The sequence below is a fragment of the Glandiceps talaboti genome, chromosome 10 (assembly GCF_964340395.1).
Source record: "Glandiceps talaboti chromosome 10, keGlaTala1.1, whole genome shotgun sequence".
NCBI lineage: Eukaryota > Metazoa > Hemichordata > Enteropneusta > Spengelidae > Glandiceps > Glandiceps talaboti.
In genome coordinates this window covers 21,730,395-21,748,557 of record NC_135558.1, presented here as the reverse complement: position 1 = coordinate 21,748,557, position 18,163 = coordinate 21,730,395, and the positions used below count along the sequence as shown (strand labels likewise).

General features: G+C 35.8%; 1 protein-coding gene across 1 annotated transcript in view; it reads right to left on the bottom strand.

Annotated features, from left to right (window-relative positions):
* Nucleotides 1-15,290, bottom strand: part of LOC144440758 (transforming growth factor beta receptor type 3-like) — a 51,898-nt gene extending 36,608 nt beyond the window's left edge. The window contains exons 1-2 of the mRNA XM_078130137.1: nucleotides 15,261-15,290; nucleotides 14,899-15,040 (exon numbers count right to left, since the gene is read on the bottom strand). Of these exons, the coding sequence (XP_077986263.1) occupies nucleotides 14,899-14,953 (55 nt within the window). The 5' untranslated portion in view covers nucleotides 14,954-15,040; nucleotides 15,261-15,290. The remainder of the gene's footprint in view (nucleotides 1-14,898; nucleotides 15,041-15,260) is intronic.
* Nucleotides 15,291-18,163: the final 2,873 nt, after the last annotated feature.

Genomic DNA, 18,163 nt, shown 5'->3' with positions numbered 1-18,163 from the left:
TCTCTATAATGGACAGCTCTATAAATCTGTCGATTTTCAGCTTATTAGATTTAAGCATTCATCAGATATGAGCAATCAAAATATACTTGCCGTGTGCTGAAAATTCCTTTGTTTTTTGTCACTTGATCATCAAGCAATCATTGTCTCATTTGACAGTTTTTGTCTTCAAATATATCTTTTTTCGTAAGGTTGCAGTACGGAAAGTAAGCTTTCCATTGATGTATAATACATGAAGATTGTACAATGGGGAAAAATGTGGAATACTTTTTAATGTCACTGTGTTTATATATGGATGCCTGTGCACCAAGCATGGACGGTTTGATACCTAGCATTTTTCATTCAGTTTTATTCAAACATAATTATGATTGCCATTTCAATGTCAAATATAATTTTCATATTTAAAAGAAATACATGCATAAAATTACATGGTATTTCCAATGAAATATGGAAGTTTTTATGAAAGTATGAAACGTATACGGAGAAATTACATGTAGATATCCAACTAACGATGAGTATCACATGATGACAGTGCCCATCAAGTACGTCCATCCGGACTACCATATTGTACAGACAAGTCAACTATGGTGAACTTATTAGCGACTGGGACATCATGTTTTTGACACAGAGATAGACAAATTTCAACTCTAGACTAACAATAACAGAGACACAATAAACACAGCAGGATCCTTTGCCCAATCACATTGAACACTGATAAGCATTGCTATTCTTTCACAGTGCAGTAAAAACAGGCTTCTATTAGTTCTAATGAAAATATTACACATGGAGATGATGATTTTAATGGCTGCAATTGTTTATTTTCTAACTGATAATCAACATTTCAACTTGACTACTTCTACATCCCCACTGTGCATGGCACCTATGTAGTTGTTTTGCATTAGACATTGTTTGAGGGTGTGTATTAAATGTCATGTCACATGAGTGAAATACCAAGCTTACATCATTTTAGCTGTAATTAGGAGTGGTATGGAACTGATTATGGAATACTCATGGTGGACCTTACACCATCCCTAAAAGACCTGTTCAAGCATGTCTGAGTTATGGCTTTGGACATGAAAACTGCACCAACAAAATTGCCAGGCAGCCATATCGGATTGTATCATGACAAAATTGAGTATGCACATGTATGTCATAGAACACTGTGCTAATGCCAACTTTAAATGAGATGTTCAAGCATGTCTGAGTTATGGCTTTGGATCGACATGGAACATTTGCAAACAAAATGGCTGCCAGGCATCCATATTGGATCATATCACGACAACAATGAATATGCACATGTATGTCATAGAACACTATCCTAATACCAACTTTGAATGAGATCTGTTCAAGCATGTCTGAGTTATGGATGGCTTAGGACATAAAAATTCGCAAACAAAATGGCTGCCAGACAGCCATATTGGATCGTATCACAATGAAAATGGATATGCACATGTTTGTCATAGAACGCTGTCCTAATACCAACTTTGAATGAGATCTGTTCAAGCATGTCTGAGTTATGGCTTTGGACATTGAAAATTTGCAAACAAAATGGCTGCTAGGCGGCCATATTGGATTGCATCATGAAACAAATTGATGTGCATATGTATGCCACTGTATGTTGCCCCTGTACCAAGTATGAAAAAAATCGGGCGGGGACTAAAAAGTTGTGTGGTTCCGATTACACTCAATTTTAGAGTAGGGTGGGTAGGTAGATTTTTTTTTGAATTTTTTATAAATGAGGAAAGAAAAATGACACATGTAGGAATTGAACCCATGTCCCCTAAACACTAGTCACAGTGATCTAACCAGCTGAGCTAACGTGTCAACTGGTAGATTCCATGAATTGTTCCAAGATGTCTTTCTTTCCTCGATTATTTTATTTTATTGTACATTTTTTTCTCAGTGTTTAGTTCAGATTTCCCATTGTTTTCCATATGGTCTCTGTGTTGTTTATTTGTTCCTATCAGATGTACAGCCATTAAAGATTGGAAGAATAGTTTTATTTTGTCTTTTTAAGTTGATGTCATTTTCCACATCCACTATTTCTCATGACACTTCACAATTTATGCAGATTTTATTATTCTTTTCTCGAATACGTAAAAAAAAGTTCAGGGTCAGCAGTGTAAAGCTAGGTGGAGTCGGGTAACCGGAACCAATCAATTATTTTTTTAGGCCTCATGGCAATCAGTCCAGCGGTTTTTGATTTTAAGCTGTTTACACACACACATACATACATACATACATACATACATACATACATACATACATACATACATACAAATACAAACACACACATCAACACACATCAACACACACACACACACACACACACACACACACACACACACACACACACACACACACACACACACACACACACACACAGAAACAGAAACACACTTTGCCAACCTATAGCACTATTGAACCTTATCAGTTCAGTTTGCTAAAAATCATTATAAGTTTGTGTGCATCTGTATATGGTGTCATATCTGCCCAAAATCTCGTGCTAGACAAGACTGTAGTACTATGCGAGTCTCATAACAGGACACATTCTCAACTTAGGAATTTCAAAGAGAAAAGGTTGCAATTTTATTGACAATGAAATGGTAATGAGATTGAATGAATTTATAGGGTTATCTTAGTTCAATGAAATAACCACATACAATGTATACGAATATGGCAACATGGAGTAGAAAGGCAAGCGACAGACGAAAATGGAAAGTGCTTGAGGGCTTCACCCACCAACACTGGCTGACCATGGCCTCAAATAACTCACTAACTATCCTGGACATAAATGTGATGATCTTAATCTTAGCGATTAATGTCACAGATGTTAAAGGTCACTTCAGGAATGCAAAATGTTTTTGTTTTGTTGTTGTTGTTGTTGTTGTTCTTTTGGGAATCACTGTCAATAAACAAAATTAATTACTCTTTCTGGCTGTATTGTTGTACATTTACATGTACATGCCCTGCCAATGTTTGCTCTACAGCTCATTAGGCAGCATCTTGTGTTCATGAATAGTAAATCATTATGTTTACTTGGAACCAGTAGTGTTTGGGTGACTGACCGTCCTACTTCTTAGATGACACATGTCACTAAAATGACACAAACATTCCTCCTGCCAAGGTCACTCTGTTTTTCAATGCAGAGCATATACAATATCCTATACTTCAATACACTATTGGGTCAACCTCTTATATATACACTACTGGGTCAACCTCTTATATATACACTACTGGGTCAACCTATTTCTGACATTCTCGCTAATCAGGATGCATTTTACTTGTTTCTTGTAAATACATAATTTTTTTAATCAGAACACAATCATACCACAACTAATGTGCTTCTATTATCATGTGTGTGTGTAGTATGCATAAGAATACAGTGCTAGTGACTGCACAGAGATACACAATGCAATTAACACAATATTAATCACAACAACCAAGGAACAGGTCAAACGCACTTCTCACATTCAAACACTACAAACACAATCTGAAAATAAAATCTGCACTTTAGATTGGAATTTTATTATGTACATATTGTACATTGTACATGTACCTATAAAAAGAAACAATACCATATTGCACAGTAGTTTCTTGTGGCTGGACTGTGCCAAATGTTATGAAACATGTAGCATTCTGTTCCTAATCTCATCATAATGCATGGCATGTAGTGTAGTGTATCATGGCTGACACACTAGGATTGCTGTTTCCAAGGTTATAATTTGAACTGGTCATGGTCAAACAGAATCAACCCAAGGACACAAAATCATCCATTCATGTACCTCATATCAATGGGTTGCTATGACAACACACTTCATGTACACATAAGTCAATGTCATAACTGAAGTGACTCACTATTTCTACTGGGCAACGATGGACAATTAATCAAAGTGTTATTTGTTTAGTGTACTAAGGTCAAAGGTCAATAAGACTTACTAATATATAACTACAATTACAAACAATAATTCATTCTGTCAGTTCATGTCAAGTTTGCTTTAAACTCTACAAAGTTTTTTGTTGCCAATTTGTGAAATCAACATCTCCAGGCTACCACAACTGGTTTCCATGACATTAAGTTCCAACACCAGCTGGTTTCCATGACATCAAGTTCTCAACCAGCTGGTTTCCATGACATTAATTTCCACATTGCCTGGTTTCCATGATACCAAGTTTCAAATCATTGGTTTGGATAAAACCTGACATCCAAATCATCGTCCAAGCAGCCCAGTTTGAACAACACCTGGTTTCCATGGAATCCAGTTTGAACCACACCCAGTTTCCATGGGACCCAGTTTCAACCACACCTGATTTCCATGGAACCACAGTTTCAACCATACCAGTGATTATATAGCAGGGTTCTGCCAAGCTTGAGAGTAGTCCCGGTCACTAATTAATATTCATGCCAATTTGTATAATTAATATTCATGAATAAATTAATGGTACACTCAAAGTACATGGTGTATGATCAAAGTTGCCAATGAAAAAGTTAAAACCAACTTTTCTTTCTCTACAGATTTATAACTCTAATGTCAATTTTTGCACATTGATTTTTTTCAATCACAGTTTTTGATTAGTTTTCTCAGAAAAGCTAAAGTTGTTTCAATCAAACTAAATATCCATAGACGACTGCAGTTTCAAAATTCTAAAAAGTTGGGTATACCCGGTGCCGACAGGCGTCAGCAGATCCCAGTATAGTGTGATGTCTGTGATATGACCAGTATTACTTGTGACATTAATATCATGCCTGAATAGACCTGATATGATAGCTCTATCTATTCTATCACATTAATCCTTCATGTGTTCACTTAACCTTTCTTGAAGTCACTGACCTGTAGTCACACTATTTTAGGTCAATACAACCTACATTGTATGTGTAGATAACTGTAGCCACACCACACTATTTTAGGTCAATACAACCTATGTGTAGATAACTGACCTGTAGCCACACCACACTATTTACAACCTATGTCACTGGAGATAACAAATAAATTTGTGTGACAAGGAATTTAAAGACATGTTTACATCTGATTCACTCTATTTAAACACATATTTTATTTCTACTTTTACAAGTATTAAAAATAGTGTCGATAATATGGATGTATTTAGCCAACTGTACATTGTATATGAAAGGGAGTAAAATTACACTTGTGATCGTGTAAGTCCACTCACTGAGATATACACATACTTGAGCTTGCATTTCCCACTGAGATTGGGCCATCACTTGCCTCAGAACAGACTCGTTTAAATTCAAACTTAAATAAACTGCCGCTCATATTCTGAATTTCAACTTTTAAACATCAAAGGAACTTTCCCATGTGGTCCTAATAAGTCAAACACAGACTTACGATCTTTGGAATCTCAGTAAATATTACACAACTGCATGGCATTTGATGACTTTTATTATCATAATTTATTCACAATATACTTTCAGTCTTATGGCATCTCCAATGGTGATGTCCAATAGTATTGCAAAACGTCATATATGATAAGTAGCTATTGCATATTTATCATTAGTTTCATGGCTACCTGGGAAATGTAGTCACATAAGTTACTCGTTCATGGGATAGGTAATGGTTTTTGATCAAATACAAGGAGATAAGTTACAGCTGGGAGTGGCAATACTGTGATTCAGTTGGTTTTTTGCAGCCAAGATCAGAGAACAAATATGGTGATGTTCGGTCATTTATCGAACAAGGCCATCACCAAAGTACTCAAAACGAACAAAATTTATGTGGACCACCAACTTTTCAATTTTGGTGGTCCAAAATTAAAAAGTGGTGGCTTTTGGATGCAAGACCACCATTCATTTCGAGCCCACCACAGTATCTCTGTTACCAGGGTAACAAAATCTTTACATGTTGTTAAACAAATGATTGAAAATAGGTGAACCATGTGTATATAACATGTGTGTATGTGGGGAGGAGTATTCCTTTATAATGAAATCAAACTCTTTATCATGTGAAACTTAAAAAGAGAGTTTATCCGATTGGAAAAAAGTATGAAATATCATTTCCAGAACTTTACAAGTCTGCATACTGGCAACATTTTCAACCTTGCACTGGGATGCAACAAAAATGGAAAATACTCATGCCCCCACAGAAAGTTGTGTTTATTTTGTTAAGATGTTTGTTAACAAGCCACCACTGGCAAGCTTTCATAAAATCACTTTACATCCATGGAACAATAGTGAATGGCCTTGAGGCATTTGCTGGGCTTTCTCCCAGCCAATCAAAAGATAGACAAACCCCCCCTTTGTTGTTAAATTGCACTGCCATATCAGTGTAAAAAACTGTTTACATTTTGTGGTCATCATTGTTACATGTAGTTATGGGTCACATTGTGCACCCAATATGTGGCCAATGACGTAGTTTCTTACAAACTACATTAATTGTTCTAATTAGTCAATTAACTTGATTTGTCAATTTCGAAGACACATTTCAAGACTCCTTAAGTCTATCATCTTATCATCATATTATCACGCCATAAGTTCAATTTGAAGAAATACGAAAACATTATACTGAAGTATGCAAAACTGAAATAACTACCATAACTTCTACACCTTCATCAATTAGCACTGTCAATACCATGCCCTTCTTACACATTGACCTTTCTCACCTTACAGTTAGCAAAACCAGTGAAAAACAAGTCATATCAAACCATAGACCCTGTAGAGGGTCAAACACAAACACTGGAAAAGTAAAGACATCAAGTGTGGCAAAATTTGATGATCCCAGTGTTTCAAAAGGGTTTGATAGGGGTCAGATCTGGTAATCTCTCCTAAAAGTAAGCTTTTACTCTATTCAAATACAATGAATCAATTTTAAACACTAAAAATCCACACATTACATAGAATAGTGATACAATAAATTGTATGGAATGACTAAAGATTCCTCACTACAGGTGTTGTTGTCTTCTAATCACAACCAAGACATTTCAAACAATGTCATCAGTCACATACTCAACTCATTGACCCAGCTTAGTCCATCCTAGCAATGTGACACCCAAAATACATGTATGCCTAAACTCAACATATCATCACCTGCTAGCATCTCATTCAACTGAATAAAACAAAAAATACAATCATATCACTGACAACAAAGCCAGGATAACAGATTGTTAGTTTAATTCTCCATAAGGTACTTCTATCACTTCTCAGGGAATGAGAAGTGACCGACTAATTAATAATAATACATACTATTTTTTAAAGATATACATTTATATGTACATTTATCTGGACCAGTTACATTATGTTACATCACTACAACACATGTACAACATGCACTCTACATTCATGCTGTATCTGGAATATCCATTCCTCTTAAATTCACACATGAAATCCAAAGATTTTTATTTTATAGCCTCTTTGAGTTTAACTTGTAATGTTATGGTACATTGTACTTGGGGAGGTGGGGTAGGAGGGGTACTCCCGCCTACTGGGAGTACAAATAAAACAAATAAAAACTACATGTACATGTGCCGCCCTTTGGGGTAGGGTTTTTTGCCCTTTGGTCTAAAATGGGAACCCCCCCCCAACGAAAAAATTACATTTGTCATGTGTCACTTTTAAAATGACACAGCCCCTTATCACCTCGATAATAATGATAGTAGTTCAAACAAAAACAAAAACAGTTTCCAAGTTAAACAATACCCCAGTTGTACCATAGTACAAGTACAAGACAGCAGCTTCCATGGCTTGGTATGGAATAAATGTTTCAGATTTGCCAAGCCTTCCCGTATGCGTAATATTACATACCGCTATACGATGTCATGACGATTTTTGTATTGTATGGATGAATACAAATAAAAACTATATGTATGTCCTAAATGATTTGGATGTGAATCATGAATGACAAAGCACGATGCTACGGCCATGTTTTTCACCCAAATGAGCACTGAATGTGACAGGTAATACATAGCCCAAATTTGTCACATGAAAAAAAACATGTTACTTCCAGCAGATTTTCATGAAAAATCTTATTCCATACATAAAAATAAAAATACCGCCAATGGCATTGTAGCACAACAGTAGTTTTTTAAATTGTTTATCCATATGCTAGTCCATGTGAACAATAGGTATTCATTTGCTGAATGACTATCCAGTTGCCTATCCAACCATGTTGTATCTTTGCGATATACGCAATCTGTGTATTCTAGTTTGCTGAATGGATAAAATAGGAATTTAATTGATTATTATTTTGTAGGCCTTTTTGATGTTGAAAAAACATTTCTTCACACTCTAATGTTAAGAGCTAAAAAATATGCTAATGAGATACAAATATGTCAATTTGGCCACCCCTTTATTTTTGAAAATTGTGGAGAACCCTGCCTCAGAACCCTCTCCTAAACATGACCAACACATGGTCTGGTAGACAAGCTGTTCAAAATAAGTTTGCAATGTCATTAAATACCCTGTCACCCTGCTATCAAAAAGATAAACAAATTTTAGAAATGACAAACAGAGCCTGTCAACTTGAAGCCACTGCCTGCCAAACTTGTGCACGTAGGCCATAATGATGGATAGGAACCATAAAACTACAATGTACAACTTTGTGTACTTTTGGTTTGCATGGAGGGAAAAATACGGAGTATTTCAGGGTTTTTCATTCTCATTTGACTGATATAAATAATAGTAGAATTCCAAATGTAAAATAAGAACACTTAAAAATGTACATGTACATGTACTATAGACTATCATAAAGATTTTGACATTTGGTGATCAGGAATGGATCCAGACATTGCTCCAGCTTTTAATGTCTCCACTGTGATATGAAATCAGGTGAATGTTAGTATTAAAATCACATAAATGTACTCTTTATTTATAGTCAATCTTTTGATTCACACAAATAGATTATCTCAATAATTTCTTGAAAACTCTTTGTGAACAAATTTGCAAATAATGAAGATGTAAAAGAACCTAGTGCATTCAATGGTTTTACAATTTGCAATGGAAATTGACAAAGAAAACCAGGTACATTTTGTACATGTATTGTGTCCTATTCAGACACACTATAATTTTAGAGGAGAATGGTGATAAAATGCCTGTAGAGTACAGGTAGCACTTCATTTCAACAATTTAGACCATTTTTTATCAAAAAGAAAAGAGAGTAGTATCAGATACTAGTACATACAATGCAAACAATGACCTAGTTTCGCCTTTTCTGATCTCAAAGACGTACATTACTCATTGAAACCAACAAAATCACCACAACAATGAAACACACACTGAGAACAGTGTCAGAAAACTATCAAATGAACTAATTAACATTGACCCAAGACTACAACAGAAGATTTGATCATTAATTTCAACATATTCTATACATACAATAACTGAAGCTGTCACTTTATTTGATATGGTTGAAACCACTCAAGCAATGTGTCAGGTTTTTACTGAATTTTGGTTTGGTATATCAAGTGCCTATGTTGATAAATTAATACATGCTAAACTTCCTAAAAATGGTAGAAATTTTTTGAGTTGGTTATTCATTTAAGATAATTCATATCAATGAACTTTCACCATATCTCGGGGGGGGGGGGGGGGGGGGGGGGGGGGTTCAATGACTGACTGCCTCTAATGTTGGTGATGGAATGTGGTAATTACTGCTAGTACAGTGTACATGTGTATCTTCATTTCAATCACAAATACAATGTCAAATCACACTGCCCATAACAAGATATTGTTATTAAAGTTTTACTATTGCAACTGTAAAGTTTTTTTAAAAGTTTGTCCAGTTACAGTCATTCTCCCAAACCAGTGCGTTATTTCAGCTTGGTTATAAATATTCATGAGTAATGACGTCATAATGATCCATATCTTCTGTTGTCAAGCATGTTCACTATAAGCTTGCATTTACACTGATTTGCAACTATTTATACTTATACTCTGACTTCTACTTGGGCTTGTCACTGTCAACTAAATGTCAAAGTAACTAAATATGCCTGTTTATAGGACCATTCCCTTGAAGCAACAGTATTTTCTGACTGTGTACACATGTATTCACTATCCAACAGGCAGACATACATGAACAATCCTTCCTACATGCACTGAGTGAATGTGTACGTGAATGGGGGTGATTCGAAAGACCAGTCTAAAAGTTACTAGTCTCATTCAAAACCACTGGGATAACCAACATTTGAAGGAGGTAAAGAGCATAAGGCAAGAATGAGAAAAGATCATTGGAAATTGGAAATTTAATGCCGATATACAGGCAATACACCGAGTAGTAGTACGGGGTGCCATGAACAGAGTTCCAGAGGCCTGCACCTGGAGATCATTGTGCTAAAACATCGTACTTATCAGCATTCAATCCAGGTTCAGTCCCTTGTAAAATTAAGAAGAAAAGTATCATAAACAACACTGCAACAACCCTGGGTTGCGAATGATAATGAATTATGTTTATTTAAAGACAGAACTGCCCTACATGTATATAAAGACCTAAAGAGGATTATGGCTAATCTATGCAAATGTGGGAAATTCAAACTGCTGTACAAAGCACTAGCTTCTGGGTCTTGTTTTCAGGACTTTTTCTGTGCTCCGAGAAACACACAGGTCATGTATCATGTACAAATTGTTTGTGAATGTCGTAGGATGGTAACTTGATACACAAATTAGTTGAAAATCAGTCTGTTTGTTTCATAGAATGAAAAAAACTTTCCAAATGAGACAAATTCCCCTGCAAACAGCTGCTTAGATTGTGTGTCATTCAGGATTATTCAAATATGTGGCATTTGCATGTGAAAAACCCAGATATAGGGAATGTTTATATTTTGGTGATTACTTGCCAGTGAGTCATCACAAGTTCTCCACCTCCAAACATACAGTCAGTCATATGCAAAATAGGGTCCCAGGCACCGCCAGTTGCATGTTTAAGTGAACTCGCATGAATCAGCCAATCTTGGCTTGAAGTTGTTATACATGTGCCTATACCCTACTTGTAAGATGTATGGCCATTGTGTAATTTACTGCAAACTCATGATCATATCTGATGGTACACAGCATCAGTGAAATCCATGCTCTCACAAACCCTATTTGATACTTCCAGGCAAGATTTATAGGTCATTATTTTCTGTTCATATCATTCCAAGGTTGTCCGTAGAATGACAAAATTAAATTTCAGCAACAAGAACTCAGCTTGTCCAAGTCAGCTTTATATAATGTGGTGTACTCTAGGCATTGTATATCACATGGTATGCATGAGGCAATCTGATTGGTTGTAGTGTTGATGTACAAAACGACAACAGAAATAGCCAATATATACGTGAATGGAACCACAGCCTCTTTGTCTTGGATGGTACTGTAAAAGAGGCTGTGGTTTACAATGGTTACAGCTAGTGTAAGCCTGACAACAGTAGAGAGTTCTTTAAGGTATCTATCAGGATATCAGAGGGAAATTCATGATTTCTAAGTTAAAATAACACATGTTTTAGTTAAATAAAAGATGATATTATCATATTGTAAGATTCAAAATTCTACATTTAGCTAGTTGAGAGAATGTTGTATCTATTGCATGAGTGTCCATGACTTGATTATTATTATACAGCTAGAATCATGTGACAATAACACAGATTCCCAATGTACAGCTAGAATCATGTGACAATAACACAGATTCTCAATGTACAGCTAGAATCATGTGACAATAACACAGATTCTCAATGTACAGCTAGAATCATGTGACAATAACACAGATTCTCAATGTACAGCTAGAATCATGTGATAATAACACAGATTCCCAATGTACAGCTAGAATCATGTGACAATAACACAGATTCCCAATGTACAGCTAGAATCATGTGACAATAACACAGATTCCCAATGTACAGCTAGAATCATGTGATAATAACACAGATTCTCAATGTACAGCTAGAATCATGTGACAATAACACAGATTCTCAATGTACAGCTAGAATCATGAGACAATAACACAGATTCTCAATGTACAGCTAGAATCATGTGACAATAACACAGATTCTCAATGTACAGCTAGAATCATGTGACAATAACACAGATTCCCAATGTACAGCTAGAATCATGTGACAATAACACAGATTCTCAATGTACAGCTAGAATCATGTGACAATAACACAGATTCCCAATGTACAGCTAGAATCATGTGACAATAACACAGATTCTCAATGTACAGCTAGAATCATGTGACAATAACACAGATTCCCAATGTACAGCTAGAATCATGTGACAATAACACAGATTCCCAATGTACAGCTAGAATCATGTGACAATAACACAGATTCTCAATGTACAGCTAGAATCATGTGACAATAACACAGATTCTCAATGTACAGCTAAAATCATGACAATAACACAGATTCCCAATGTACAGCTAGAATCATGTGACAATAACACAGATTCCCAATGTACAGCTAGAATCATGTGACAATAACACAGATTCTCAATCAAAAACTGAAAATAATACATGTAGGTCTTGAGTAACAAATTAATATCTGCTTTTGTTTTTGTACTATTTTTTCTATCAACTCTATCATTTCTTTACAAATTGACATTATATTACATCAGTCTTACAACACCTGTCCACACTGGTGCTTAGACAATTTTATCACAAACAGCACAGTGTATATTTTTTTAGTGTAAACAGTTGTATCTTCACTTTGCTAGAAGTCTAAGCCACCTTGTTTTAACAAATACAATATACTTGGAAATCTACACATTTTCACTACTAGTTTTGCAGTGTTCAGCTAGTTCTCAAAGAATTACCAAACTAGTACGTTGTTTCATGTATAAGAAGGTATTCTAGCCACTACTTATTTTTGCATTTTTGTTTTCTACCAAAATAAGCGAAAACAAGTCTTTAGCAAAAATGTTGAGGTTTACAATGTGATTAAGTACTGATACAAATAACAACTCAATATTCATGAAATCAAAAGACTGTATTTTAAATTGATAACAACATTCTCCTGTGCTGTGTGGACTACAATCCTTGCAAGTGATATTTGCAAACATTTCATATTCATTTACAATGTTTTGTCACACTTATTTTTCACAATGCTGGGATCAAATTTTGTAGACATTATTTAAATGTATTTATATTATAATTACTAATGAAATACAAGAAGTTCTATGTCATTTCAAAATAGAAGAACCTTTATCACTGAACAATACATTTCATAATTCATATTACTTCTTGAGATGACTAGCTCCATACTGCTTTATTACACCACAGGTACATAGAATATTGTAAAATCCTACTTTTAATCACCTCAATGGTGTACTTACCCTAACCATGTGTACTAATGTTATTCCTGTCAGTTGTCACTAGCTACACTATCATAGTTAAACTGAATAGTTTACAACTACATGTAAGCCAATTCAAATCAAAACTAAGCTGAGGACCACACACACTGACCAATAACATGGACTCTGGAGATATTATCAAATTTACAATAGATAAATTTGTGTACTGTAACCAGTAAATGACATGACATACACTACATTCATGCATGTGTGTGTGTGTCCTGTAACTTGTCAATTATATGTCCCCCTGTCCTGTAACTTGTCAATTATACGATGTCCCTCTGTCCTGTAACTTGTCAATTATACGATGTCCCTCTGTCCTGTAACTTGTCAATTATACGATGTCCCTCTGTCCTGTAACTTGTCAATTATATGATGTCCCTCTATCCTGTAACTTGTCAATTATATGTCCCTCTGTCCTGTAACTTGTCAATTATATTACGTCCCTCTGTCCTGTAACTTGTCAATTATATGTCCCTCTGTCCTGTAACTTGTCAATTATATTACGTCCCTCTGTCCTGTAACTTGTCAATTATATGACATGTACATGTACATTACATACCAAATTGATGGCACACTAAATCTTAAGATGGTCTTTGTTTTGTTGGAAGCCATTTCTTAGAAAATATAGTTGCTTTTTATTCAGTTAAATATAATGTATGAATTGAGAGAGAAGAGTTGTTTATAAATAACAAATCAAATGTAACAATGATACACTTTCAACTTTTGACCCTTTAACAAATTATACAACAAATTATACAATTATTATGACACTCATTTTCAGGTTTGCACTCAACATTTCTGAAAACATATCTGCACAAAAAATTCAATGAAAATATAGTTTTGATAATCTAAACAGCTAGTACATTTAGTTTTCAGTTTTAGATCTTTCATATGTTAATTGCATTACCTGAAGAAACCAAATGATGTCCATCAGAAATGTGAAATCTCACTGTTGTACTTTGATCTTCGTTGGAGATACACAAGGACCAATATTGTTTACATGTAAATATACACTTCAAAACAACATTGGTGAGAATGCACCATTCTCTGAGCCACTGAGCTCATCAATAAACAACATACCTCCCCACTGTAAGTCTATTACAGGCTGCTACGACCCCCAGATCATTTAAAAACTAATTGTGACGAATACTAGAGTAATGACAATAATGATAAACCGTATAACTACGCTCAAATCGTACCTACATTTACAAACACAACTTTCTTGCTCCCGACATTTCGATTTGAAACCAAATTTTAATTCGTTAGTAAATAGACTAGGCGTTTTATAAGTTAACTGACAATGGCATGGCTAGTTGCGTGGTCCTTGAAATAGACTTGCAAGTACACCGTATGCACTATCGTTCGCCCTTCATAAGTCAGCGATTTCATACAATATTAATACATTCTGCAGGCTTCTGACATATCTGAAGCTCGTTGTCAACGAACAAATGTGTTGCAGTGCACACCGTCACCGCCATGCACGTTTAGCCGTGGCTTTGGGAAGACGCCATTACATTCAATCATAACAGCTCGTTGTTGTCATTGTTGACAAAGCGGCAATGCTAAGCGTTTTCGCCCGCTACACAGGGTTTCGACCCGACTCAACAGAAATTTCAAGCATAAAAACTCACCTTTAAAGAGTACCCACAGCAGCAAAAATATCGTAGATATCCACGTCGTCTTCATTTTTGGTCACCTGATAACAAGGGCCTGAATCAAGTCGATAAAAACGGCTCAATTTGGCCGAGGTATGGCCTTGAACTTCAATTTCTGCTGCGAAAACAAGAAGAAGGTGGCCATGTCATGTACATATCATTACGTTACGTGCCACCCGGGCGATCTCCAAACTCGTCTATTTTGTTGACGTGCGTGTCGAAGTTTCGCTTCAAAATTGCTGAAGCACACAACTACAGTAAGGAAGAACGCAAGGAAATACACAATGACACTTATCAAATGTAAATACAAGCGATTGTACGGTAAAACGTGGCCCTACCTCGTACGCTCCACGGCGTTGTTGTTGGAGGGAGTCATTTGGTAACTGTTACTGAAGTCCATGCGCGTACGTACGTACCACGTATGTCAACAAGCACTGCATTCGAATCCAATCGGTCTGACTAAAACGATTCCTATTCCCTCCCACTCAAGGCAAGTCTTTGATTGTCCAAGTGTGGTTTTGAAGAGGTAGAAAATCCAACCAAATGAGGTCTGGTGGGGCTATCACGTCGCCATTGAACACATATGCTGTATGTTTATTGTCCTTGCTTTACCGCCAGCGCTGATTGATTGATTTTGACCTTATTTGGATATTCATGACGTCATTGACCATATTTGGACTACGGTAAACAACTTATTTTCCATTCTGTAAATAAGGAGGCAACAGGTGTAGGCCACGGTAAGAAAACGCTGAGTGAACTTGGAGATAATACACACATAATATCTTAGATGTAAATAATAATTTAGAAAACAACACATACGGTATGTGAATTGTGTCTCGCGTCGACAATGACAACTCTAAGAACGAAATAAATCAAATTCCATAGCCCTTCTCGAAAGTTTCACTTTTTTGCACACTAAATTGCGTAAAACCTCAGCTCCTCTGCTAACATTTCAACAATTTAAACTACAAAAAAGTCACGCCAGGTAATTTTAAGGACTGTAAATGAATGTTGTTATTTTTTGTCAATCATGGTATTATTTGTGTAGTCACACACATTGACCCAGTCCTGCTTGCATACGGAGTAAGTCGTCGGAGTGCACAGTAGGTATCTGCAAGTAGGACTAACATGGACCATGGAGATGCAGTGCTGTGGAGGCTACGGCCCGGGCCGACCCGAAGGGACAAGATGATACAATTCGTTCATTCGTTCGTTCACTTATCTTCGCATTCATTCCTTACACATCTATTTCATTCCTTCCTTCCTTCATTCATTCATTAACTCATTAATATGATTCATTCATTCTTTCATTTGTTTGTTATTCGTTCGTTCTTTCGTTCGTTCGTTCTCATTTACAGCATATTCAACGCTAAACTCCATCAACTTGCAGGAATGCTGACTATAATTTATTTAAATCCACCATTGCACGGCTCGGACCAAATGTTTAGAACCTGCTATAAAGTGATAATACGCAGTGTATCTACAAATTATAGGCCTATTTTTTTTGTTCAGAATATAACCAAAACGGAGCTCAAATACATGACCCGGGCAAGGGTATCAGGTTTTTATACCCCCCCCCCCCCCCACACACACACACACTGCCTATATGATTTTTACCTATACTAGCTAAATTGACTGACAGACACGTGAATAATATATTACATTTAACATTATCATTTTAAAATGAACTTTGAATAACGAACCAAACCACAGCGGACACGAACAACAAGTATAGTCCATAGATTAAAATGTTATATGCAATAACAAATGTGAATGTGCTTACTGATAGATAACACACTGAGAAAGCCTCATGTGTAGGTGAATCACCACCTCAAGAAGAATTTAATTTCAAATATTTGTAATAATGAAAAGTTGACATTATTTATCTGATTGCAATATGTTGTTCATTTCTGTATGTTCGAAAGTGTAATATACGTGTGTCTTTCTTAGTTGTTGAATAGTTCGCTTGTTGTAAACAAAGCAATTATTCATAACAACTTGAAATAAACACGTACGTTTATACGTTTCTACACAAATCCCCGAGTTCTTGTGGTGGTATATGCTTCATTATTTGCTGTTATTAAATAATATACCTGTTTCTTCGTTAGTGTATGTAGACCTTATGGTTTTTTTATCGCTGTAAATTGCAAGACGGCTCACGATTAGTTCGATGTTTATTCGGAGAAACGATTGGGTTGTTGTGAAGGACCCATTAATTGTCCCAGGGTAGTCGGTGGCCGAGTGGTTAAACCACTTGCCCCTTACCACTGCAGTCAGGGTTCGAACCCATTCAGGGTTTGATTAAATTTACCACGCTGTGAGTAAGAAGAGTGTCGTTCAGTTTGACTTTACCGAATAACGCATGTTTTCCCCGGGTGCTCTGGTTTCCTCAGTGGACTTCTTGGGAGATAAGTATTTATATACTTAAAGAACTATCCAGTATAACTAAAAGATTATTATTACTATTACAGTAATACTGTCATATGATTGGTTGACCAGAGTACTCTTTATAAATATTAAAACCATGTATGTTTATGTGATATGCCAAAGCATGCAATGGTTGTTTGCAAACTACAATTTCTATGTTCACTTCGTCTTATGTAACAGTTTGAACGAATGTACATATTTGTACATGTATTTAGCACATTATTGTCCAAGAAGCAATTAAGTAAATCGAGATTAATAACAATGACAAACAATAATGTAATATATGTTTTATGCTGACAGGGAAGCTTTTCACGAGTGTAAATTAAACGTATAACATATGATTCAAAACAAAGACTATGACAAAGGCTATGACAAACTCTACAGTTATATGTACATACATACATACAAATGAAAATTGGATGGTCTCAATAATATTAACCCAACTCAACAGGTTCCAAAAGTTCTGTAATGCTCTGCTACTAATATTGTATTGGGCACTGTTCTCTCCAGTGGGACACTTATATGAATATAATATATATCTGAAACATCACATAATTATGGTGTTGTATCTATCGGATTCGTAAACTTGGGTAAATGATCAGAGCAGAGATTTAGGATTTCTCTTTTTGTTTGGGAGATTATTGACAATAGCTGAAAAGAACAAACATGATAATAGGCGAACTCGCAAGCATTTGTTTTAGACTCGGATTTTGCCATGTGGTGTTGCAACTTGGACTTATGACAAAGGCTATGACATCTGTTATGTTATACCAGATTTAAACTGAATGCCTCCCGTAAGGGCCAAACCATAGAT